The 25,552-nt window shown below is 39.9% G+C and overlaps 1 protein-coding gene and 1 non-coding gene across 6 annotated transcripts; one reads left to right on the top strand and one right to left on the bottom strand.

Annotated features, from left to right (window-relative positions):
- The first annotated feature begins 7,957 nt into the window (after positions 1 to 7,957).
- LOC132651279 (cytochrome P450 3A11-like) lies at positions 7,958 to 25,092 on the top strand. 5 transcript variants are annotated; one of them, XM_060376512.1, is made up of 5 exons: positions 7,958 to 8,135; positions 9,097 to 9,190; positions 12,774 to 12,826; positions 24,656 to 24,797; positions 24,905 to 25,092. In XM_060376512.1, exons 1-4 carry the CDS (start codon positions 8,065 to 8,067, stop codon positions 24,747 to 24,749), a joined length of 312 nt encoding a protein of 103 aa, XP_060232495.1. In that variant the 5' UTR covers positions 7,958 to 8,064; the 3' UTR covers positions 24,750 to 24,797; positions 24,905 to 25,092. The 5 variants fall into 5 exon arrangements, with proteins under 5 accessions (XP_060232495.1, XP_060232496.1, XP_060232493.1 ...); XM_060376513.1 differs by having other exon boundaries at positions 24,882 to 25,092; XM_060376510.1 differs by lacking the exon at positions 24,656 to 24,797.
- Positions 18,622 to 18,733, bottom strand: LOC132651293 (U6 spliceosomal RNA). Its single transcript, XR_009589053.1, has one exon. It is a non-coding gene; the product is annotated as a U6 spliceosomal RNA (small nuclear RNA).
- Positions 25,093 to 25,552: the final 460 nt, after the last annotated feature.

The raw sequence follows: 25,552 nt of genomic DNA, 5'->3' as shown, positions 1-25,552 counted from the left end.
GAAGGATTTGCACACAGGGTCAAGTCCATCGGTCATGTGGACGGAGCCCAGAGGGAAGGAGCTGATAACACATCATTATAACACATCATTATAACATACTAATAACATGTTTGCCATCCTCCCCGGCAGCGTCATGTGACCCAGGTCATAGGACAAGGACCCCCGTGTGACCCCTCAGGCAGGTTATCCAGAGGGATAGCACTTACCATCAGACCAACCTCCAGGAGGTGACATCTGAGGAGCTGGGAGGGACTGGCCTGGAAGGACATTCTTTGAGCTCCACAGCTCATTCCAGCACATCGGGTAATGTATTTAAATACATTCAAATTTATTTAAATATATGTGTATTTAAATATAATCAAACACATTCAAATATATTTAAATGAGCTTAAATGCTTGAGGTTCATGGACAATGAGAGACAGAGACAGAGAGACAGTGAGAGACAGAGACAAACAGAGAGAGACAGAGACACAGAGACAGAGACAGGGACAGAGACAGAGAGAGAGACTGACAGAGACCGAAACAGAGAGACAGAGACACAGAGACAGAGACAGAGATAGAGAGAGACAGAGACAGACAGAGAGACAGACACACAGAGAGACAGAGACAGAGATAGAGACACAGAGAGTCAGAGACAGACACATACAGAGACAGAGATGGAGACATGCAGAAAGAGAGAGACAGAGACACACACAGAGACACAGATGGAGACAGACAGAGAAAGAGACACAGACACAGATACACAGAGAGAGAGAGACAGACACAGAGATACAGACATAGAGAGACTGAGAGAGATAGAGAGACAGGGACAGAGAGAGACAGAGACAGGGACAGAGAGAGACACAGAGAGAGAAAGACAGAGAGACAGAGAGACAGAGACAGAGACATAGACACAGAGAGACAGAGACAGACATACAGAGAGACAGAGTCAGGGACAGACAGACACAGAGAGACAGAGACAGAGAGAGACAGAGACACACACAGAGACAGAGATGGAGATATACAGAGAGAGACAGAGACAGAGAGACAGAGATACAGAGAGAGACAGAGACAGAGAGAGACAGAGACAGAGACAGAGATACAGAGACAGAGATACAGAGAGAGGCAGAGAGACAGGGACAGAGGCAGAGAGACAGGGACAGAGACAGAGAAAGACAGAGAGACTGAGAGAGACAGAGACAGAGACACAGAGACAGAGACACAGAGAGACAGAGTCAGAGAGAAAGAGACAGAGAGACAGAGTCAGAGAGAAAGAGACAGAGATACAGAGAGAGGCAGAGAGGGAGACAGAGACAGAGAGACAGAGACATAGAGAGACACAGAGAGAGAGACAGAGACAGAGAGAGACACAGAGAGAGACACAGAGATACAGAGAGAGGCAGAGAGAGAGACAGAGACAGAGAGAGAGACAGAGACAAAGAGAGACACAGAGAGAGAGAGAGCCAAAGAGACAGAGATACAGAGAGACAGGGACAGAGAGAGAGACAGAGACAGAGAGATTGAGACAGAGAGAGACAGAGACAGAGAAAGAGACAGAAACAGAGAGACACAGAGAGAGAGATAGAGACAGAGAAACAGAGACAAGGACAGACAGACACAGAGAGACAGACACAGAGAGAGACAAAGACGGAGGCAGAGACAGAGATAGAGAGAGACAGAGACAGACAGACAGAAAGACAGATACACAGAGAGACAGAGATAGAGACAGAGACAGAGACACAGAGAGACAGAGACACAGACAGAGAGACAGAGAAAGACACAGAGAGAGTCAGAGACAGACAGAGACACCGAGAGATAGAGACACACACAGAGACAGAGATGGAGACATTCAGAAAGACAGACAGAGACACACACAGAGACACAGATGGAGACAAAGAGACAGAGACACAGACACAGATACATAGAGAGAGAGAGAGAGACAGAGACAGAGACAGAGAGACAGAGACAGAGACTGAGAGAGATAGAGAGACAGGGACAGAGAGAGACAGAGACAGGGACAGAGACACAGAGAGACACAGAAACAGAAAGACAGAGAGACAGAGACAGAGACAGACAGAGACATAGAGAGACACAGAGAGACAGAGACAGACATACAGAGAGACAGAGACAGGGACAGAGACAGACACAGAGAGATAGAGATAGAGAGAGACAGAGATAGAGAGAGACAGAGAGAGACAGAGACACACACAGAGACAGAGATGGAGATATACAGAGAGACAGAGACACAGAGAGACAGAGACAGAGAAACAGAGACAGAAAGAAAGAGACAGAGATACAGAGACAGAGATACAGAGAGAGGCAGAGACAGGGACAGAGACAGAGAAAGACAGAGACAGAGAGAGACAGGGACAGAGACATAGACAGAGATACTGAGAGACAGAGACAGAGACACAGAGAGACAGAGACAGACACATAGTCAGAGAGACAGAGTCAGAGAGAAAGAGACAGAGAGACAGACACAGAGAGAGACAGAGACAGAGAGGCATAGATAGGGATAGAGAGAGACAAAGACATTGACACAGAGAGACAGAGATAGAGACAGACTGAGACCGAAAGAGACAGAGAGATACAGAGACAAATACAGAGACAGGGATGGAGACCGACAGAGAGACAGAGACAGAGAGAGACACACACAGAGAGAGACAGAGACAGAGAGACAGAGACAGAGATACAGAGAGAGACAGAGAGAGACAGAGACAGAGAGAGACACAGAGAGAGACAGACAGAGCCAAAGAGACAGATACAGAGAGAGACAGAGACAGGGACAGAGAGACAGAGACAGAGAGACTGAGACAGAGCTATATAAAGACAGAGAAAGAGACAGAGACAGAGAGACACACAGAGAGAGATAGAGACAGAGAAACAGAGACAAGGACAGACAGACACAGAGAGACAGACACAGAGACAGATACAGAGAGAGACAGAGAGAGCATGGTTGGAGGTGTGAGCATGCAGGGAGGTGTGAGCATGCAGGGAGGTGTGATCATGCAGGGAGGTGTGAGCGTGCTTGTAGGTGTGAGTGTGGTAGGAGGTGTGAGCCTGCAGGGAAGTGTGAGGAACATGCAGGGAACTGTGAGGAGCATGCAGGGAGGTGTGAGCGTGCAGGGAAGTGTGAGCATGGTAGGAGGTATGTGCATGTGCGTGGTAAGAGGTGTGATCCTGGTATGAGTTGTGAGCGTGCAGGTAGGTGTGAGTGTGGTAAAAGGTGAGTGTGGTAGGAGGTGTGGGCGTGCAGGTAGGTGTGAGTGTGCAAGGAGGTGTGAGTGTGCAGGTAGGTGTGAGCATGCAGGTAGGTGTGAACGGTCCAGGAGTTATCATTTACCTCACCTTAAGGAAAGAATCAGCTATTCCACCCATAGCTATTGGACCCAATCCTGTCCTCACCCCTCCCGCACAGATAGAACCCAAGAAAAATGATTTTCCTGCACGGACAGAGCCTAAGCAAAATGTCCCTGCCTCCCCGACTCCTTCCTTTGCTGATAAGCCTATCCCCTCCTTGATTGAAGATGGGATTGATACACGCCATATTAATTTAGACCTTGTTAATCATACCTTTTTAGCCCTGAATCATACACACCCTGAACTTACTGAGTCCTGTTGGCTTTGGTATGATTCTGCCCCACCCTTTTATGAAGGCATTGCTGTCACTGAGGAAATCTTCTACTCCTCTGACCATTCTAAATGCAGATGGTCACAACAGGCTGAGGCTAGATTGACGGTGACTTCTGTTTCTGGCCTTGAGTTATGCATAGGCAACAGTATTCTTCAGAAACACAGACATCTTTGTAATGTAACCATTACACCATCAAACCACTTTCCCAATTATATCCTCCCAGGCAACGATAGCTGGTAGATTTGCAGTAATGTATATATACCCTGCATATATACCCCTCACCTCAAAAGCAATTTTACTACCTTCTGTGTCCTTGTCCAATTAATTCTCCGCCTGATTTATTATTCTGGGGAAGATTTTGCCCGGTTTTGGGACCCCATTAATGACCATGCATTGCTTAGAACAAAAAGAGAGGCCATAACAGCTATTACACTAATTGTCCTCCTCGGCCTCGGAGCTGTGGGTGCTGGGACGGGTATAATCTCTCTCCTTCTCTCCAACAAGCATTACTCTGACCTTTGCTGGACAATTGACAAGGATGTTGAGAGACTGGAGATTGGCATCACCAACTTGGAGAAATCCCTCGTCTCACTGTCTGAAGTTGTCCTACAAAATAGAAGAGGGCTAGACTTGCTTTTCCTTCAGAAAGGGGGACTCTGTGCTTCACTGAAGGAAGAGTGCTGCTTTTATGCAGATTATACTGGGATTGTAAGGGACAGCATGGATAAGATTAGGGAAGGCCTAGAAGAGAGAAAGAGACAGAGAGAACAAGAGGAGAGTTGGTTTTATAATTGGTTTTCAACCTCTCCCTGGCTCACCACCTTCCTTCCTTCAATTGTGGGACCCATGGTGGGTTTCCTTCTCCTCATATCTTTTGACCCATGGGCCATTAAAAGACTTACTAGCTTTGTAAAACAACAAATTGACTCCTTGGCATCTAAACCTATACAAGTTCATTATCACAGACTTGATTTGGCTGACAGAGGCTTAGCTGAGCCCAAGGAAGACTGCTGACAATCTATCACATGGGTCTTCACTACTTGCATTTGGCTCTCATGAGAACAGCATACTCAGATAAATGCTTGCCTGATGTAGCCTGGGTACCTATAAGGGGTGCAAGACAAAGTACTGCAGGGGGAGGGCCCAATTGCCCCCTTCTGAGTCCCCTGAGAAGCAAACCTGATTGCATAGAGGTTGGTGTCTGATTACCCCTAACCACAACCTGCTGGGGATGCCCTCAGGTGTTGATGGGGTCTTCCTCTCCTCCCCAAAGAGACACCCGAAAAGGCTGCAAAATGCCTTGGGAGGATCAGGTCACTACTTCCCCCCTCTGGTTAATGCCCACCATCTGCAAAAGACCTCATGTTCAAAACCTACCTGCTAGCCTCTTAAATTGTTTAAGAAGGGAGGAGATGCTGGGAGCCAAAGCTATTTACTGAAGCCAAAGCCAATTAGTGAGCCAAAGCCATTTAGTGGAGCCAATGCCATTTAGTGGAAAAGTTACCAACAGCTGCACAAGGACCCTAGGTCATGGGTGATAGATTTATGTGAGAACACCTTGGAACATCCTTGAGATATCTTAAGGAACCATTCTTGAGGTATCTTGCAGGAGGTATCTCAAACCATAAAGCACTCTTGCTATCTTCTGCAGCAGTAAATTAGCCTTCCCCTTTTCCTGCCTTCTCCCTATATAGTTGTGTAAAATTTTCAAATAAACGAGGCTTTGATCAGACAAACAGACTTAGCCTCATTCTTTGTGTCTCTTTGTCTTACTTCATTCTTTCCAACACCCCCCCCCCATTTAGGAACCTGTTGAAGTCCCACGGGTTGGGACACTAAAGAGAAAGATTTTTATCATATGTAAACCAATCATCATCTTCATTGTTATATAGTTGAGAAATTAAACTCTCATGCCCTTTAAAAATTCTTATTACAAATTATTTTAACCATTGTATTTCCAGACTTGAAGCAACCATATATCTATTATTAGTAAAATGGTTTTTAAAAGAAGCACCATATTTGATAACCATATACATCCTTACTCTTATGCCTGAACCTCAAATACTATGCAACAATATGAAATATTAAACTAATTTTCAGTTATATTTATTAGAAAAAATAAATATGCTGAATATTCCATATATTCCGGAATATATATCTTAAAAACAAAATGAGCAAAGAAACCAAACAAGACAACAAAAAAAAGAAGAATTGGAAAATACTATAGTGCCATTAAAACAGTGCTCAAATTGGGGTGTCAGTTGGTGTTTTTGTTGAAGAATAATATAAAGGATCCTTATAGTAGTGGGAATGTCTTACTGTTCACTGTATAAAGACTTATATCCTGGTTCTTTGGTTGGAAAAGGCTGATGCTCATGAGATAATTTGCTGTAAGTTTAGTCTCAAGTATTGCAGTGATGGTAGGTAGTGTCACTTTTTAAGAGACAAGGTCTGTATTGAAGATATTCTGTCATTGGAAGCGCTACCATTTAGAGAGATTGATGTTTTACTGAAATTATTTGTAATCTTTGCATCAAGAGAGGAAGAGAGTAAGGAAATGTCTTATTCACTGTCTGGATTCTTCTCACATGTGCTTTCTCCTAAACGTCATATCCATGAGGTTATTTGCTATGAAATGACCTCTGCTGGTTATCATGTCCCCAAAAATAAATGGATAAGACTAGGCTATTTGTCCTTACAAAACAGTAAGCAACATAATATTGTCATTGGATGTCTGTTTTTGATAGTACACTGTAGTTTGGAGGTGCACATTACTGCTGATTTTAATCAATATCTAAAAATCATATGTATCATATTATATAGCTATCATATATATGTAAATGCTATGTAAAAACGTAAATTTAATAAAACACTTTTAGTGCAAAAATTGTTCAAAAGAACTTGTTGAATTTAAAAGTGTTAAGGAAATGAAATGCATATGTCACTTTGTCAGTTATGGCTTGAGCCTTGGAATGGTGACATCACAGTGGTTTCTCCCCTGATTACTACAGAATGTTTACACTTCAGTGGTTCATCTACAAACTGCTGTAGCCATTTTGGTTAGTACCAGGAAAGAAAAGGATAATTTTGTGCCCAGTGAAAGTTCTCTATTCCAGGCTCAACTGTAAAGGTATTTAAAATGACTATTATGATTCCCATGGTAGACTAATGGTTTCAGGAAATGTTCTGTCTTTATTTCTCTAGAACATGTGGACTAATTCTTAATAGTTGCTTCATGAAAAGTTACTTCTGATAACAACAGTCAATACCATTTTCCCCAGGAAACAAAGTTATCATGTCAGAGAGGTATGCTCTGAACTGTTTAAGAGATTGATATGTGCATATCTTCAAAATTATCTGCCCAGGTTATGAGAGATTAATTTCTGTTTCATCTAGTTGTTTTACCCAGTATGCCAACAAAGATTTCCTGGAAACTGCTCAGATTTTAGGCCAAAACCCAATAACTTTCTGGTTTCAAACATATGTTTCTCAATATGAAGCATTGATAAAGCTAAAGAAGGTGAACAGTTGGTCCCTTTTAGAACATTTCATCACTCCAAAAAAAAAAAAAAAAAAAAAAAAACACCTTCTCTACAATATATTAGCAACTGAACAAAATGGTTTATAAGCTTCATAGTAGCTTTTTGTAAGTCTTCTGTTGTGACCCGTAGCTGTCAGGAGTCACTTGCAGCCATGAATCTCATTCCTAACATCCATAAATCATGACCCACACTAAACTGTGCCCACTGACTCGTCCATGAGACCTGACCCCACTTGACAAGTGTGTCTGAATGACTATGCTATTGCCTAGTGGTGACCACGTCCAGAGTAGCCTCACAGTCTGTCAAGGGGGATATACAAGAAGACCCTCACTGTGGTCTAGAGTGAAGAAGATGACCATGTGTGGGAGTTAATTTATTGTTAGGGGTCCAGGTCCAGGCAGACTCAGACAGACTGCCACATTTTCCTGAGTTAAGTTTTGATAAATGACAAAGTATCTGTCATGGGTAGACAAAGACATTCTGTAAAGATCTGTGGTTGACACTACTTTGGCTTTATTTCAGGTATTCTTGGATGAGGAGAGCCTTGGTGAAAAGGATTTCATATCAATAAATTTGGTTGAATTTTTATGGAAAGGAAGAGCATTTGGTCTCACTTACATGACACAGTTGTTTATTGATTGCTGCACAGAATATGAACTCAAAGGAGGTCAAAATAGGCTGTGAATAAACTTTTACAAACATTCAAGTTGGAGAGGATACCAAAGTCCAGATGAAACAAAGCTGAGCCATCTACTGGTTGGAGCCCTGCCCCACCCATCTTCCCATTATATAACATTGAAGGCTGTGCTCATTACAGCACAGTTGGGCAGAAAGGAAGCCCTGCAAAAGGTAGCATGCAAAGCAGGAGGGAGAGCACATAGGAGTAATTTGCTGACAGACAAGCAAAGATGGATCTGATTTCAGCTTTCTCCCCGGAAACCTGGGTCCTCCTGGCAATCAGTCTCATGCTCCTCTACTGGTGAGTAACCTCCAAAGTTCCTCCCCAGACCATGTCCTAGTGATTGGGGTAATACTCAGACCTATTTTGTATGGAAGGTCACAACTGGTTTTGGAAGCTGGGGCTGGAAAGACAATGACTCAGTGACTAAGAGTACTGGCTGTTGTTTTAGAGGACCCAGGTCTGAACATCAACAAGGAGCTGGCTGTCACCACTAACTGTAGTTCCAGGGTATCCAACACCCTCCACAGGCACCAGAATAAAAATTTAAAAAGTAATAGCAGAAGTTGAAATAAAGTCTTGTATAAACATTATAAAATTTTGTGTTTTTATTCATTTTGGTTAGGGGCATCACTATTACAGTGTGTGTGTGTGTATGTGTATGTGTGTGTGTGTGTGTGTGTGTGTACATGCGTAGTTCAGAGGACAACTTTGCAGACTCAGTTCCCTCGTATTGTGTGAATCCTGGATATCCAACTCAGATTATCAGTACTGGCAGCCAGTGTCTCTACCTGTGGTATCATCATCTTGAAGGTCCCAAATGAAATGACAACTGAATTAATTTTGCATTTTAAGTTTTTGGTGGTATGGGGAATCAAGCCAGAGCCTATATCTATTAGGCAATGCCTTTACTACTGAACAATAGCTCCAGTGATATTAAATCTCACAGTTCATACTGATGTTATGCAGATATTCTGCGTACCTCTACCCCCACCTCTACCCTTCTTCTATTCCCTCTTGGTGAGGTTTACTGATAAGGTTTACACCTGATATGGCCTGATTGACTTTTGTGTTAATCCTAGATCCACCAGAACTCAGTAGGCACAGAAATGAACAGTGTGATGCCATGCACACAGGTTCCTTCACCATTCCCTAAACTCTGCAAATTGGAGGGGCAGCCATGTTGTTGATTTGTTTTATTGTTTTGGTTATGATCATGTTTCTCTTGTGTGTGGTCACAAGGCTCTCTTTCTCCTTATAGGTTTGGGACTCGTACACATGGTGTTTTTAAGAAACAGGGAATTCCTGGGCCCACACCTCTGCCCTTTTTAGGAACTGTACTGAATTACTACAAGGTGGGTATTGATTGAGCTTTTCATATGGTTTCTCTTGATTGACAATTCTGGCTCATTCTATTAAGTGCTCTTTTAGAGAAAACTTTGAGACTTCAGGCCTTCATACTATGTGTTCTCATAGTTCTAGAGAATTTCTGTGTGTCTCCTAGGGCTCTATTGCCAAATTAAAAATTGGAGTGTGTGTGTGTGTGTGTGTGTGTGTGTGTGAGAGAGAGAGAGAGAGAGAGAGAGAGAGAGAGAGAGAGAGAGAGAGAAGTTATTATACTGTGTGTACAGGCATCTTAGTCCTAGGGACAGAACTCAGGTTATCAGGCTTGGTGTCAAGTGCTTCTCATTTGGAGCCATCTCTCTGGCCCTATTGTCAGTTTATTGAGATTCAAATTCACAGTAAGTGAAGTGTTTAGGCTTAGATTTTTCAACAAATCTACTTTACTTAAGGTTCTTCAACACTTTGGGCTCTCTTCTACCCACTGACCAGAGGTAGGAAAAGAAAAGAAGGTTATTAGTAATAAGGAGTTGTAGACATTTTAGAAGTATTTCCTTGGAGCAAGTCCACTCTTCATTGACCTGAAACCAGCAGTCCAGTCCAAAGGCCAACACCAAACTACAACACAGATCAGCATGATTCAGAAGATCATAGCAAGTCAGTGAAAGCTGCAAGCCTCATTTGGATTTCCCCAGGAAGTTCTCTGGAATGTTTGTCTCTGGGAAGTCAAGTGTTGAAGACAGATGACTAGCGAAGTGATGTAGATACAAAGAATCTTATTTCGCTGTCTGTGGGATTTTATATATATCCTCTCCTCAGAGTTCACACACAGGTGTTTTCAGGTGGACAGTCATGCCCCTTGCATGAGACAGCTTGTAGCAAGACATCACATGCCCTCTCACAAGACAGCCTGTAGCAAAACATCACATGACACATCTGAATTTTCAAAAAACCCTGAAACTTCTACATCAGAAGTGCCGAGATCTCCAGCTTATTCAGTCTTGATATTCTGACTTTGTGAACAATCAAAGAAGAGTTTGGTTCTTACCCAGTGTAGATTCTGAGAAGGTACTGTTGCACTTATTTGGAAAAAAATCTTGAAGGGATTTCCAACTTCTAGGACACTGAAGTATGCACTAGATTTAAAATCTCCTCTTTGTACCAGGGCTTATATTCAACATTTTTTTTTTCTTTTAATTGACTATTTCTGAAGCATCCATTTCTAACAGGCCAATATAACAATTTTGGGGGATTTTTCATATACTGGAGTTTTCTGCATAGTTATTGAACCTCTGAACTTATTTCTATGGTTCTAGCCCCAGCATTTACTATTCATGGCATGCTTGGGATCTTCTTGAGAACCAAAGTAACTAGAGTATTTTGCTTCACTATGGGTTCTGGGTAATGATTGCTTCATATAGTAAGATTCTGTGTTTGGATGTGTGCAGGTTTGTGCATGTGAGTGTAGTACTTACAGGAGACAGAAAAGGGGGCGGTGTTCCCTGGAGCCAGAGTTAGAGCTGCATGTAAGAATCTGGAAATCAGTACTGGGAACACAGACCCTCTTTTAACTGCTGAGCCATATCTCCAGCTTCCAATGACAAAATTTTAGCTTCTGTTTTGTTTTTGCAGTCCTGAGAATGATATCCAGGATCTTAAGTATGCTAGGCAACATGCTCTGCCTCTGAAATATAACTACAGCTGCTTCTCTTTCTTTTTTTTAAAATTTTTTTATTAATTACACTTTATTCATTTTTTTATCCCCCCATAGGCCCCTACCTCCTCCCCTCCTGATCCCACCCTCCCTCCTCTTTCTGCATGCATGTCACTCCCCAAGTCCACTGATAGGTAAGGTTCTCCTCTCCTTTCTGATCTTAGTCTGTCAGTTCACATCAAAAGTGGCTGCATTGTCCTCTACTGTGGCCTGGTAAGGCTGCTCCCCCCCAGGGGGAGGTGATCAAAGAGCAGGCCAGTCAGATTATGTCAGAGGGCAGTCCCTCTTCCCATTACTATGTAACCCACTTGGACACTGAACTGCCAGGGGCTACATCTGTGCAGGGGTTCTAGGTTATCTCCATGAATAATCCTTGGTTGGAGTATGAGTCTCTGGGAAGTTCCCTGTGTTCAAATTTTCTTGCTTCTCTTTCTTTAACAGCAGAATCCTATGCATGAGTCTGAGTTGCGAATATCTGAGACAGGATGATGGCTGTCAGTCACCTCAAATACTTAACTATAAAGTGAAATCTTTTTCTCCTATTCCTTTTAAAGATTCATTAAAGGCAAAACCACTAGAGAAAGAATGATTAAACAAAATTACTGGGAAATGAATGAAAATTCAATGTTCCATGCAGACTTTTATTAATTTTTAATTTATTTTTAATAATTGCAGTTTATTCACTTTATATCCCAGCTGTAGCCCCCTCTCCCATTTCCTCCCAATCCCACCCTCCCTCCCTCTTTTCTCCTATGCCCCTCTCCCAGTCCAATGATAGGGGAGGTCCTCCTCCCCTTCCATCTGACCCTATTCTATCAGGTCTCATCAGGACTGGCTTCATTGTCTTCTTCTGTGGCCTCATAAGCTGCCTCCCCCTCAGGAGAAGGTGATCAAAGAGCCAGCCCATGAGTTCATGTCAGAGACACTCTCTCTTCTTATTACTGGGGAACCCTCTAGGACACTGAGCTGGCATGGGCTACATCTGCACAGGGGTTCTAGGTTATGTCCATGCATGGTCCTTGTTTGGAGTACCAGTCTCACAAAAGACCCCACATTTTTTGGTTCTGTTGCTCTCCTTGTGGAGCTCCTGGCCCCTCCATGTCTTTGTATCTCCCCCTTCTTTCCTAAGATTCCCTGAACTCTGCCCAAAATTTGGCTATGATTCTCAGCATATGCTTTGATATCCTGCTGGGTAGAGTATCTCAGAGGCCCTCTGTGGTAGACTCCTGTCATATTCCCTGTTTCCCCATCTTCTGATGTCTATCCTATTTGCCTTTCTGAATGAAAATTGAGCATCATATACAGGGTCGTCCTCCTTGATTAGCTTCCTTAGTTGTACAGACTTTAGTATGATTATCCTACATTATATGTGTAATATGCACTTATAAGTGAGTATATACCATGTAGACTTTAATTCTAGGTGGATAATTTGTGACTTACCTGCTCCATGGTCATTGTCCCAGATAGATGTTCCTGAACTCACATCAAAAGGACATGTGGCAAAGCGTGTGTTGCTGTTGGCTCAGGTTTCTTCTTAAGGTTCTACGCTTATCTTGTACATTCTTTAAACAATTTCATTATCATTTTCATCATCATCACCATCAAATTTATGTCCATGTGTGTATTGTATGTATCTTGTGTCTGTGTAGGTAATTGTGTCTATGAGTGTGCATGCAGAGGCTGCAGAAAGATGTGCTGCTCTATCACTGTGTTTTCCCACTGAGACATCTTGCTGGTGATACTTCAATCATCTCTGAAGAAGAACTTTTCTCTGTCAGAGACAATAAACCTGATTTCATGGGATTTGAGGTTTTTGTGCTCTGGCTGCACAAGAGTCAGTGCATACAGGACAATAATGGATTTCATACTGTTTGTCTTTCCAGGGTATTTGGAAATATGATGCAGAATGCTATAAAAAGTATGGAAAAATATGGGGGTGAGTATTCTGGAAAGTTCCATCAAGTCAACTCTTTTTAGGAGAAGGTGCCCTACTTATGCAAGGACAATACCAGCCCAGAACTGTAGTAATGGGCATCTCTTTTGTGAAGGTACTTTCACATGTCAGTCATTAAATGTCACTGCTTATAGTTCTAATTAACTTGAGAACATTGCACAGTGTTTTTTAATGGGTTTTGGTGTTTTATCCAGTGTCCTAACCTCTTCTGAAACTTCATTACATTTTCTGAATGTAATGAATTTTCATTACATGAAATACATTCAGTGCTCTGAAAATTTGTAATACTATCTCCTTGCCACATCCACTCACTTCTCTTTAGAAGCCCACACTTTCACTTTATTGTTGACTTTACATGTGCAGAAGTTTTATTTTTTAATGCTAGAGCATAAATCATTTGCCAAGGCCTTAGCTGTGTCATCCCATTATTGCTTTCAAAGACCATGTTAGAGACTTTGTTGTGATTGTTTATATTTTACTTCAAACCAAGGGGGACATATGCCATTGGGCACATATGTAGGTCAGATGACAATTGTGGAAGTAAGTTTTGTACCTTCAGGTGATTTAACTCAGTCCATCTGACTTGGTACAAGTTCTTTTTATCTGCTGAACAATCTCATCAGCACCAGCTAGGATTTTTATGACTGTGCATCATTGTGTCCTGTTGAATTAAACCGACTTTGGGGAGACAATGTATTTAAAAACCACAACTTTCTTCCTCGAATCTCTGGCATTAATGGTTCTTTCTATAAAGCAGCCAAGAGAGTAGCAGCAGTTGTTTTCTGTCATTGATGCTGGAAGTTTAGTGAGAGCCTTGGAGCAAATGTCATCATGCTGTGAGACACAAACATGTGGGAAGAGGCTCTGGCTCTACCTGCCTCTTCATCTCTTCTTATCCATTCTTAGGAACCACAGGTCTGAACAAAGGGCTCTACTAAGTTGATATAGCCCATAAAGACCATATCATTCAATGCAAACTGCAGGCTTTTCTGTCTGTCCAATGGCCCTGTATGAACTTCTCCTTGCAATATTATTGCTTGTTGGCAATTGATAGTGATTTTTCATTTTTCTCTGACCTAATAACTTCTCTCTCTCTCTCTCTCTCTCTCTCTCTCTCTCTCTCTCTCTCTCTCCAGTGTCTGTTGAGGACTAGTCATGTGTTATGTATTCAAATGCTATTTCAGTGCCTTGAGATCTGGTTACTGCCATGCTATGGATATTGTTATGATGTTTAACTATCTCCTGTAACCATGGGATGTGGAGGAATATTTTTCAATTATCTATTACTAGATGATTAGTATACCTATACCCGGGCAGGGCAGAAGGAGGTAGATGGGACTATCGTTCTTGGGCTTTGGGCACAGAAGAATGGTGGGTAGAAAGACAGGTACTGGAAGAGGTAGAGGAAGAAAGCAGAGAGCTATCACAGCTTAGCTTGAAAGAAGCATATGTTGGTATGGATGGAGGAAATTATACATATGAGAGAATATGCAAGTGTTTATGGAATTATGGGTGGAAGGCAGCCTGGGTTGGGGCTTGGAAGTAAAGGTTGTTTAGAAGGTTACTATCTACTTTGCCCCAGGTGATATAAGGCTATTCTAAAATCTATCAGTTGTCTGTGTCTTTTATTGACTGTGATAGTGGGTTAATAAATATTTTTAGACTAACCACAACAAAGGTCTCTTCATGTAGCCCTGGCTATCTTGAAACTCACTATGTAGACTAGGCTTTCTTTGAGTTTGGAGATCAGTCAGAGTCTCCCTTCTAAGTGCTGAGATTAGAGACATGTGCCTATATTTGTATAGGGTGCCTAGTTATGCATGGTCTTTCATTGGTGCTTCAGTCTCCACAAGATGCTCTCGACTCTGTTTAGCTGGCTCTCTTGGTCTTCTTGTGGAGTTCCTGTCCACTCCAGATACTTCTATCTCTGCACACAAAGACCCCACTTTTCCACAAGACTCCCTATGCCTTACCCAGGGTTTGGCTGTGAGTCTCAGCATCTGTTTCTATCTGCTGCTGGATGGAGACTCTCAGAGACAGCTATGCTGGGCATTTATTTGTGATCACAGCAAAGTATCATTGATAGTGTCAGGCATTGGTTGTAGATTCCCTCAATCTCTGCTCTATCTTTATCCTTGCACATCTTGTAGATAGAGTAAATTTGGAGTCAATGTTTTTGTGGGTTACTTGGTGTTCCCCTTTCAACAAGGGGTCCTATCTAGTAAGAGGGTGTCCTCTTCAGTCTCCATAACCCCTGCTGCTAGGTGTCTCAGCCAGATCATCCCCATATTCTCCCAGAAGCCTCTAGGTTGTCATAGGTCTCCTGCTTGTCAAAGAGATGTCCCCACTCTGTTTATTTTCTCTCTGTCCTCCTGCTTCTGCTCTCCCAAGGTCTGATCTCCACTTTCATTTCTCTCTATGCTCCCTCTCCTACCTTGTTCCTTTTCTTTAACCACTTCTGATATCTCTTCTATTTCCTTCTGAGTGTGATTTAAGCACCCTTCTTTGGGTCCTCCCTGTTACTTATCTCCTTTGGGTCTGTGAATTGTGGTATGGTTATGCTGTACTATATGGTTAATATCCACTTATAATTGAGTACACACCATGAGTGTCTTTCTGCTTCTCAGTTACTTCACTCAGGGTGACCTTTTCTAGTTCTACATTTTGCCTGCAAATTCCATAATACTCTTGTTTTTAATAGCCAAACAGTATTCTATTGTGTAAATGTACCACAGTTTCTTTATCCATTCTTCACTTGAGAGATATCTGGGTTGTCTCCAGATTCTGGCTATTAAGAATAAATCTGCTATGATCATAGTTGAACAGATGTCCTGATTGAATGGTAGAGCATGTTTTGGGTATCTACCTAGGAGTGGTATACCTGGATCTTGAGATAGAGCTATTCATGATTTTTTGAGAAACCTCCAGATTACTTTAAAAAAGGAATGTACAAGTTTACACTCCCACCAGCAATGGAGGAATATTAATATTAATATTATTTTAATATTATTTTACTATCAATATTTTATCAATTATTTATTAATAACTCTTCATTAACAACATACTAATAAATAATTAATTATTAGTATTATTCAGTCATTAATAATTATATTTATTGATATATTATTAATGGACAATAAAATAAATAATTAATTATTAATAAGTATTGATAAAAGTTATTAATAAAATAAATAATTATTAATAAGAATGTTAATATGCATTAATATGGTGCATATTTATATGTATTTATATTATATATTTATATATAAATATATGTTATGAATAAATAATAAAATAAATAATTAATTTTTAAAAATGTTGATAAGAGTTATTAGTAAAAATAAATAATTATTAATAAAAATGTTAATATGCATTAATATAAAAATATATTTATATTATACATTTATATTATATATTTATATATAATATAAATATATGTTATCCATAATTAATAAAATAAAAATTAATTATTAATAAGATCGCCAATGAAAATAATTATTAATAAAAATAAATGATTATTTATTAATAATTATATTTATTAATAATGCATATTAATAAATAATTACTTATTTATTACAAATTTGTTGATGTTAATTTAATAATAATTTTTTATTTTAAATTATTATTAATTAATATTTTATATTAATTTTTTCTTTTTTATTTTTTTCATTGTTTTTATTTTATTATTATTTTTTTATCAGTTACATTTTATTAACTCTGTATCCAGGCCATGTCCCGATCTCTCATTCCCTCCCAGTCCCTCCCTCCCTCCCTCATCTCCACCATGCCCCTTTCCAAGTCCACTGATAGGGGGGACCTCCTCCCCATTCATCTGATCCTGTTTTATCAGGTATCTTCAGGACTGGCTGCAAAGTCCTCCTTTGTGGCCTAACAGGACTGCTCCTCCCTTCGGGGGTGGGGAGACCAAAGAGCCAGTCATTGAGTTCCTGTTAGAAATAGTCCTTGTTCCCCTCACTTTTGGAAACCAATTGGTTACTGAGCTACCACAGGCTACATCTGAGTGGAGGTTCTAGGTTATATCCATACATGGTCCTTGGTTGAATGTCAGTCTCAGAAAAGACCCTGTGCCCAGATATATTTGGTCCTTGTGGAGCTCCTATCCTTTCCCCATCAGACTAACTCCCCTTTTTTTCTTATGATTCCGTGTACTCTGCCAAAGGTTTGGTCATGAGTCTTTGCTTTGAAAACACTGCTAGTTAGAGTCTTTCAGATGCGCTCAGTAGACTCCTGTCATATGTTCAATGCACATCCCATCTGTCTTTCTAAACGAGGATTGATCATCTTATGCCATGTCTGCTCTCTTGATTATCTTTTTTAGGTGTATAGATTTCATTATGTTTATCATATCTTATAGGTCTATATAAGTGAGTATATCCCATGTTTGTCTTTCTCCTTCTGGGATATTTCACTCAGAATGATCTTTTCTAGATCCCACCATTTGCCTGCAAATTTCATGATTTCCTCCTTTTTGATTGCTGAGTAGTATTCTATTGTGTAAAAATACCACAATTTCTGTACCCATTCCTCTATTGATGGGCATCTGGGTTGTTTCCACGTTCTGGCTATTACAAATAAAGCTGCTATAAACATGGTTAAGCAAGTATCCCATTTGTGTACTTGAGTGAACTTTGGGTATATACCTAGGAGTGGTATAGCTGGGTCTGGAGGAAGCACTATTCCTAATTGTCTTAGAAAGCGCCAGATAGCTTTCCAGAGTGGTTGTACCAGTTTACATTCCCACCAGCAGTGGAGGAGGGTTCCCCTTTCTCCACAACCTCTCCAGCATGTGTTGTTGCTTGAGTTTTTCATCTTGGCCATTCTGATGGGTGTAAGGTGATATCTCAGGGTCGTTTTGATTTGCATTTCCCTGATGGCTAATGAGGATGAGCATTTCTTTAAGTGTTTTTCTGCCATTCGATATTCCTCTGTCGAGAATTCTCTGTTTAGCTCTGTTCCCCATTTTTTAATTGGATAACTTGGTTTGCTGCTTTTCAGCTTCTTTAGTTCTTTGTATATACTGGATATTAGTCCTCTGTCAGATAAAGGGTTAGTGAAGATTCTTTCCCAATCTGTAGGCAGTCGTTTTGTTTTGATGACGGTATCCTTTGCTTTACAGAAACTTTTCAGTTTCATGAGGTCCCATTTATTGATTGTTGCTCTTAGAGCCTGTGCTGTTGGTGTTCTGTTCAGGAAGTTGTCTCCTGTGCCAATGAGTTCTAGGCTGTTCCCCACTTTTTTTTCCAATTGATTTAGGGTATCTGGTTTTATGTTGAGGTCCTTGATCCACTTTGACTTTAGTTTTGTGCAGGGTGATAAATATGGATCTATTTTCATTTTTCTGCATGTAGACATCCAGTTGGTCCAGCACCATTTGTTGAAGATGCTGTCTTTTTTCCATTGAATGGAATTGGCTTCTTTGTCGAATATCGAGTATTCATAGGTGTGTGGATTTATTTCTGGGTCTTCTATGCGGTTCCATTGATCCTCCTTTCTGTTTCTATGCCAATACCATGCAGTTTTTATTACTGTTGCCCTGTAGTACAGCTTGAGATCAGGAATGGAGATACCTCCAGATGATCTGTTGTTGTACAGGATCGTTTTGGAGATTCTGGGTTTTTTGTTTCTCCATATGAAGCTGAGAATCTTTTTTTCAAGGTCTGTAAAGAATTGAGTTGGTATTTTGATGGGAATTGCATTGAATCTGTAGATTGCTTTTGGCAGTATGGCCATTTTCACAATGTTAATCCTACCAATCCATGAGCACGGGAGATCTTTCCATCTTCTGATATCTTCTTCGATTGCGCAGGGGCCATGCTAATCTTCTCTGTATCGTTCCAATTTTAGTATATGTGCTGCCGAAGCGAGCACATGTTTTTTGATTTTCAATGGAAACATCTCATGAGTGAATCTCTTTATTTGCAGTTTGAGAGATCTAATTTGGTCCTTGAGCTTTTATGTTGACTTTTTCTCCAGTGATTGGTTACTCACTTTGATGACATTTTTGGCTGTAGATTTAACCTGGATTCTCTCACAACTCAGTACCCTGGTTATTTTCTTTCTCATTTATTGACTACTTTGCATAGTTTATTACTGTCAGCACTATGACAATACTTCTCCCATAATTCTTCAGCCTCCAACACAAACCTCCTTGAGAGTCTCACCAGTTGCCTGCACCACACAGCCCTTGGTCTGCACTCTTCCCCCTTTTGCCTAAAGCTGCTATGCATGACTAATTGTTGCTTCCTTCAGTGAAATCATTTAAGAGATAGACTCCATTCTTTCATAGTTTTGGCAATGCTGGTGTGGATAGATAAAAATTGAGAATCTAAGAGATTTAGAAGTTGTGCAGTTGCTCTGAGATGATACAGTACAAGCAAAGAGCATCAGTGAAGTTTTAGGTGTCATGGTGGCTTTCTTATGCTTTTAGGCTATGATGAATCTGTATAAAAATAGGACAGAATTTAAAATCATTTACAAAGAATACATCATCAAAAGATTATTAGTTTAGATTAAGAATCCTCAAGTTTGGTAAATGAAATCTATCAAGAAAACTGTCCATTTCATTTAGATTTTGAAATTAGTGTTGTGTAGGCTTCTGAAGTAAGACCTAATGATTCTTTGAATTTCCTCAGTGTCCCTTGTTATGTCCCCCTTTTCACTTCTGATTTTGCTGATTTGGATAGTTTCTCTCTGCCTTTTAGTTAGTTTGGTTAAGGGTTTGTCTATCTTGTTGATTTTCTCAAAGAACCACCTCTTGGTTTCATTGATTTTCTGAATTTTTTTTCATATAATAAATAGTTTATTGCTACAAATATAGATAGCTGCATAAATATAAAGACCCAGATTGCATTATCAGTATTACAGAAAGATGAGGAACTCTGAGCCACTGTTAATATATTATGCTTTGGTATATATGTCTGTATCTACTGCCTATATACATCTGATTTTGGTTTTACTTATTACAGTTTATTCACTTTGTATCCCAGCTATGTCCCCCTCCCCCATCTCCTCCAAATACCACCTTCACTTCCTCTTCTACTCCCATGCCCCTCCCTCTGTCTACTGCTAGGGTTGGACCTCCAAGGCTTCCATCTGACTGAATCCTATCAGGTCTCATCAGGACTGGCTGCATTGTCTTACTTTGAGGACTGGTAAGCCTGCCCTCCACCCCCTCATGAAGAGGTGATCAAACAGCCAGCCACTGAGTTCATGTCAGTGTCATCTCCTGTTCCCCTTATTAGGGAACTTACTTGCAGCTTGAGCTCCCATGTGCTACATCTGTGCAGTGGTTTAAGGTTATCTCTATTCATGGTCCTTGGTTGGGTCTCAGAAGAGACCCTTGGGCCTAGATATTTTGGTTGTGTTATTCCACACTTTTTATTCTAACAGACTTAGTGTGTCTGGTGTTATGTTGAGGACTTTGATCCAGTTGGACTTTAGTTTTGTGCAGGATTGTAAGTATGCATCTATATGCATCTATTTTTCAGTTTGCAGATATCCAGTCACCATCACCATTTACTGTAGTTGCTATCTTTTTTCTATTGTGTGGTTTTGGCATCTTTGTCCAAAACCAGGTGTCCATATGTGTGTTGGTTTGTTTCTGGGTCATCTATTTAATTCCATTGATCCACCATTCTGTTTCTGTACCAGTACCATGCAATTTTTATTTGGTTTGTCTATAATACAGCTTGAGATCAGGAATAGAGATATTCCAGATCTTTTCTTGTACACACACACACACACACACACACACACACACACACACATATATATATATATATATATATATATACACATATATATAGCTCTTCTGGGTTTCTTGTTTTCTTGTTATTTCACATGAAGTGGATAATTTCTCTTTTAAGATATGTAAAAATTTGTGTTGGTAATATGATGGGACTTGCATTGAATCTGTAGATTGCTTTTGGTAAGATGGCAATTTTTACTATGTTAATCCTGCTGAGCCTTGAACATGGGAAATCTTTCCATCTTCTGGTATCTTCTTTAATTTCTTTTTCAAATTGAGCTTTTATTTTTTATATTATTTACAATTTATTCACTTTGTATCCCAGCTGTAGTCCCCTCCCTACTTCCCTTGCAATTCCAACCTTCTTCACTCATTTTCTCCTATAAATGTTTTTCTTCAGATTCTTGAAGTTTTTTCATACAAGTCTTTGACTTGCTTGGTTAGAGTTACACCCAGATAGTCTGTCTCTTGTGTCCTTTGTGAAGAATGTTCTTTCTTTAATTTCTTTCTCAGCTCATTTGTCTTTTGTGTACAGGATGGCTACTGATACTTTTTTAACTTATTTTTTTATTTTTATTAATTACAGTTTATTCTCATTGTATCCCCCTGTAGCTACCTCCCTCCACCCCTCCAAATCCCACCCTCCTTCCCTGTTCTCCACTCATGTCCCTCCCCAAGTCCACTGATAGGGGAGTCCTCCTCTTCTTTGTTTTGATCCTAGTCTATCAGGTCTCATCAGGAGTGGCAGAATTTTCTTCCTATGTGGCTTTGCAAGGCTGCTCCCCCTCTCAGGAGGAGGTTTTCAAAGAGTAGGCCAATCAATTCTTGTCAGAGACCATCTCTGTTCCCATTATTAGGGAACCCACTTGGATACTGAATTGCCATGGACTACATCTGTGCAGGGGTTCTAGGTTATTTCCATGCATGGTCCTTTTTTGGAGCATCCATCTCACAAAAGACTCCTGTGCCTAGATTTTTTGCTTCTGTTGCTCTTCTTGTGGAGTTCCTGTCCCTTCCATGACTTACTCTCTCCCCCTTCTTTCATAAGATTCCCTGCACTCTGCCCAAAGTTTTGCTATGACTCTCAGCATTTGCTCTGAAGCTCTGCAAGGTAAAGCCTTTCAGAGGCCCTCTGTGGTAGGTTCCTGTCCTGTTCCCTGTTTGCTCCCTCTTCTGATGTCCATCTTCTTTGCCTTTCTGAATGGAGATTGAGCATCTTAGCCAGAGTTCTCCTTCTTGATTAGTTTCTTTAGGTGCACAGGTTTTATTATGTTTATACTATATTATATATCTAATTTCCATTTATGAGTGAGTATATACCCTGTGTCTTTCTGCTTCTGGGATACCTCACTCAGGATGATCTTTCCCAGTTGTCACCATTTACCTGCAAATTTCATGATTTCGTTGTTTTTTTTATTGCTGAGTAATACTCCATTGTGTAAATGTATCACAATTTGTGCATCCATTTCTCAACTGAGGGGTACCTTGGTTGTTTCTAGCTTCTGGCTATTACACATAAAGCTGCTACAAACATGGTTGAGTAAATGTCCTTGATGTGTACTTGAGCATCTTTTGGATATATGCCTAGGAGTGGTATAGCTGGATCTTGAGGAAGCACTATTCCTAATTGTCTGAGAAAGTGCCAGATTGTTTTCCAAAGTGGTTGTACACTTACATTCCCACCAGCAGTGTAGTAGGCTTTCCCTTTCTCCACATCCTCTCCAGCATGTGTTGTCACTTGAATTTTTATCTTAGCAATTCTGTTGGGAGTAAGGTAAAATCTCAGAGTCGTTTTGATTTGCATTTCCATGATGACTAAGGATATTGGACATTTCTTTAAGTGTTTCTTTGCCATTCGATAATCCTTTATTGAGAATTATCTGTTTAGCTCTGTACCCCATTTTTTAAATTGGATTAACCAATTCATTGCTATTTAACTTCTTTAGTTCTTTATATATTCTGGATATTAGCTCTCTGACAGATATAGGGTTAGTGAAGATCCTTTCCCAATCTGTAGGCTGTCTTTTTGTTCTGACAACAGTGTCCTTTGCTTTACAGAAGCTTTTCATTTTTCATGAGGTCCCATTTTTGCTCTTAGAGCCTGTAATTGTTGATGTTCTATTCAGGAAGTTGTTTCTTGTGCCAATGAATTCAGAGCTTTTCCCCACTTTTTCTTCTAATAGGTTTAGTGTGTCTAGTTTTATATTGAGAACTTTGATCGACTTTGGCCTTTAGTTTTATGAAGGGTGATAAGTATGGATCTATTCAAATTTTTCTACATGTGCACATCCAGTTATAGCAGCATCATTTGTTGAAGATGCTTTCTTTCTTCAATTGAATGGTTTTGGCAACTTCATCAAAAATCAGGTGTCCATAAGTAGATTCATTTCAGAGTCTTCTATTCAATTCTATTGATCTACCAGTCCAGTCTGTTTCTATTCCAGTACCATGCAACTTTTAGTATTGTTGCTCTATAGTACAGCTTGAGATCAGGGATGGAGATACCTCCACAAGATCTTTTATTGTAGAAGATTGTTTTAGCAATTCTGGGTTTCTTGTTATTCCCTATGAAGTTGAGAATTTTTCTTTCAATTTCTGTAAAGAATTGTGTTGGTAATTTGTTGGGAATTGCCCTGAATCTGTAGATTGCTCGTTCTAAGATGGCCATTTTTACTATGTTAATCCTACCAAGCCATGAGCATGGGAGATTTTCCATCTTCTGATATCTTCTTCTAATTCTTTCTTCAGTGAGTGGAATTTTTTTTTCATACAAGTCTTTGACTTGCTTGGTTAGGGTCACACCAAGGTACTTTATGCCCTTTGTGGCTATTGTGAAGGGTGTTGTTTCCGTAATTTCTTTCTCAGCCCTTCTGTCTTTTGTATACAGGAGGGCTACTGATTTTTTTGAGTTAATTTTGTGGCCACGTTGCTGAAGGTGTTTATCAGCTATAAAAGTTCTCTGGTAGAATTTTTGTGGTCACACAGGCATACTATCATATCATTTGCAAATAGTGAAACTTTGAATTTTTCCTTTCTGATTTGTATTCACTTGATCTCCATTCATTGTCTTATTGCTCTAGCAAGGACTTCAAGAACTATGTTGAATAGATATGGAGAGAGTGGGTAGCCTTGCCTTGTCCCTTATTTCAGTGGGATTGATTGATTAATTTTCTCTCCATTAAGTTTGATATTGGCTATAGGCTTGCTGTATATTGCCTGTATTATGTTTAGGTATACCTGATCTCTCCAATACTTTACATATGAATGGATGTTGGATTTTGTCAAATGCTATTTCAGCATCTAAGGAGATGATCATGTGGTTTTTCTCCTTCAATTTGTTTACATGGTGGATCACATTGATGGATTTCTGTATATTGAACCATCCTTGCATACCTGTGATGAAGCCTACTTGGTCGTAGTTGATGCTACATTTGATGTGTCCTTGAATTCGGTTTGCAAGTATTTTGTTGAGTATTTTTGCACTAATATTTACAAAGGAGATTGGCCTGAAATTGTCTTTTTTTTGTTGGGTCTTTTTGAGGTTGAGGTACCAAGATGACTGTGGCTTCATAGAATGAGTTCGGTAGTGTTCCTTCTGTTTCTATTTTTTGAAATTGTTTGAAGAGTATTTGTGTTAGCTCTTCTCTGAAGGTCTGGTAGAATTCTGTGCTGAAACCATCTGCCCCTGGACTTTATTTTTTGTTTGTTTGTTTTTTCATGGGAGACTTTGTAGACTGCTTCTATTTCCTTAGGTGATATAGGAATATTTTATTCAATTATCTCATTTTGATTAAGCTTTGGTAAGTGGAATTGATCATGAAAATTATCCATTTCATTTAGATTTAGAAATATGGTGGATAAGTTATTTTTGTTTACAGCCACTTTGCTGAAGGTGTTTATCAGCTGTAAGTGAGGTGTTCCCTGTTAGAATTTTTTGGAGTTACTCATGTATACTATCCTATTATCTGTACATAGTGATACTTCAACTTCTTTATTTTCTATTTGAATAACCTTGATCTTCTTTAATTGTCTTATTGGTCTAGCAAAGATTTCAGAACTATGTTGAAGAGATATGGAAAGAGTGGACCTTGCCTTGTCACTGATTTCAATGGGATTGATTTCATTTTCTCTGTTTAGTTTCATTTTGGCTATAGTCTTGCTGTGTATTACCTTTACTATGTTTAGGTAAGTGACTTGTATCCCTTATATCTCCAGGACTTTAAACTTAAACAAATGTTGGATTTTATCAAATGCTTATTTTGTATCTAGATGATCATGTGATTTTTTTTCAGTTTGTTTCTATGCTGTATTATATTGATGTATTTCCATATACTATACCACCCCTCCACGCCTGGAATGAAGACTACTTGGTCATATTGGATGACATCTTTGATATGTTTTTGGATTCAGTTTGTGAGTAATTGTTAAGCATTTTTAATTTTAATTTTATTTTTATTAAATACAGTTCATTCACTTTGTATCTCAGCTGTAGCTCCTTCCTCATTCCCTCTTAAATCTACCCTCCCTCCCTCATCTTCTTCTGTATCCCTCCCTGTGTCCAGTGATAAAGCAAGTCCTCCTTGCTTTCCATGTTACCCCAGTCTATCAGGTCTCATTAGGACTGGCTTTATTGTCTTCCTTCTTTGGACTGGTGAAGATGCTCCTCCCTCAGGTATAGGTGGAAGTTATCAAAGAGCGGGCCAATCAGTTCATGTCAGAGACCGTCTCTGTTCCCATTATTATGGAACACACTTGGACACTGAACTCCCATGGAATACATCTGTGCAGGGGTTCTAAGTTATCTCTATGCATGGTCATTTTTTTGGAGCATCAGTCTCACAAAAGACCCTTTGCCCAGATTTTTTGGTTCTGTTGCTCTTCTTGTGGAGCTCCTGTCCCCTGCAGGTCTTTCTATTTCCCCCTTTTTTTTATAAGATTCC

The sequence above is a fragment of the Meriones unguiculatus genome (assembly GCF_030254825.1).
Source record: "Meriones unguiculatus strain TT.TT164.6M chromosome 13 unlocalized genomic scaffold, Bangor_MerUng_6.1 Chr13_unordered_Scaffold_44, whole genome shotgun sequence".
NCBI classification, from domain to species: Eukaryota; Metazoa; Chordata; class Mammalia; order Rodentia; family Muridae; genus Meriones; species Meriones unguiculatus.
The sequence above is the reverse complement of the archived record's forward strand: the minus strand, read 5'-3'. Positions and strand labels throughout refer to the sequence as shown.

Bases quoted from the DNA above. Each gene is read 5' to 3' on its own strand.
- LOC132651279 (XM_060376510.1), top strand. From the start codon at position 8,065: ATGGATCTGATTTCAGCTTTCTCCCCGGAAACCTGGGTCCTCCTGGCA. The intron at 9,191-12,773 runs GTGGGTATTGAT...TTGTCTTTCCAG, and splicing joins CTGTACTGAATTACTACAAG to GGTATTTGGAAATATGATGC. The intron at 12,827-24,904 runs GTGAGTATTCTG...ATTTTTTTTCAG, and splicing joins AAGTATGGAAAAATATGGGG to TTTGTTTCTATGCTGTATTA.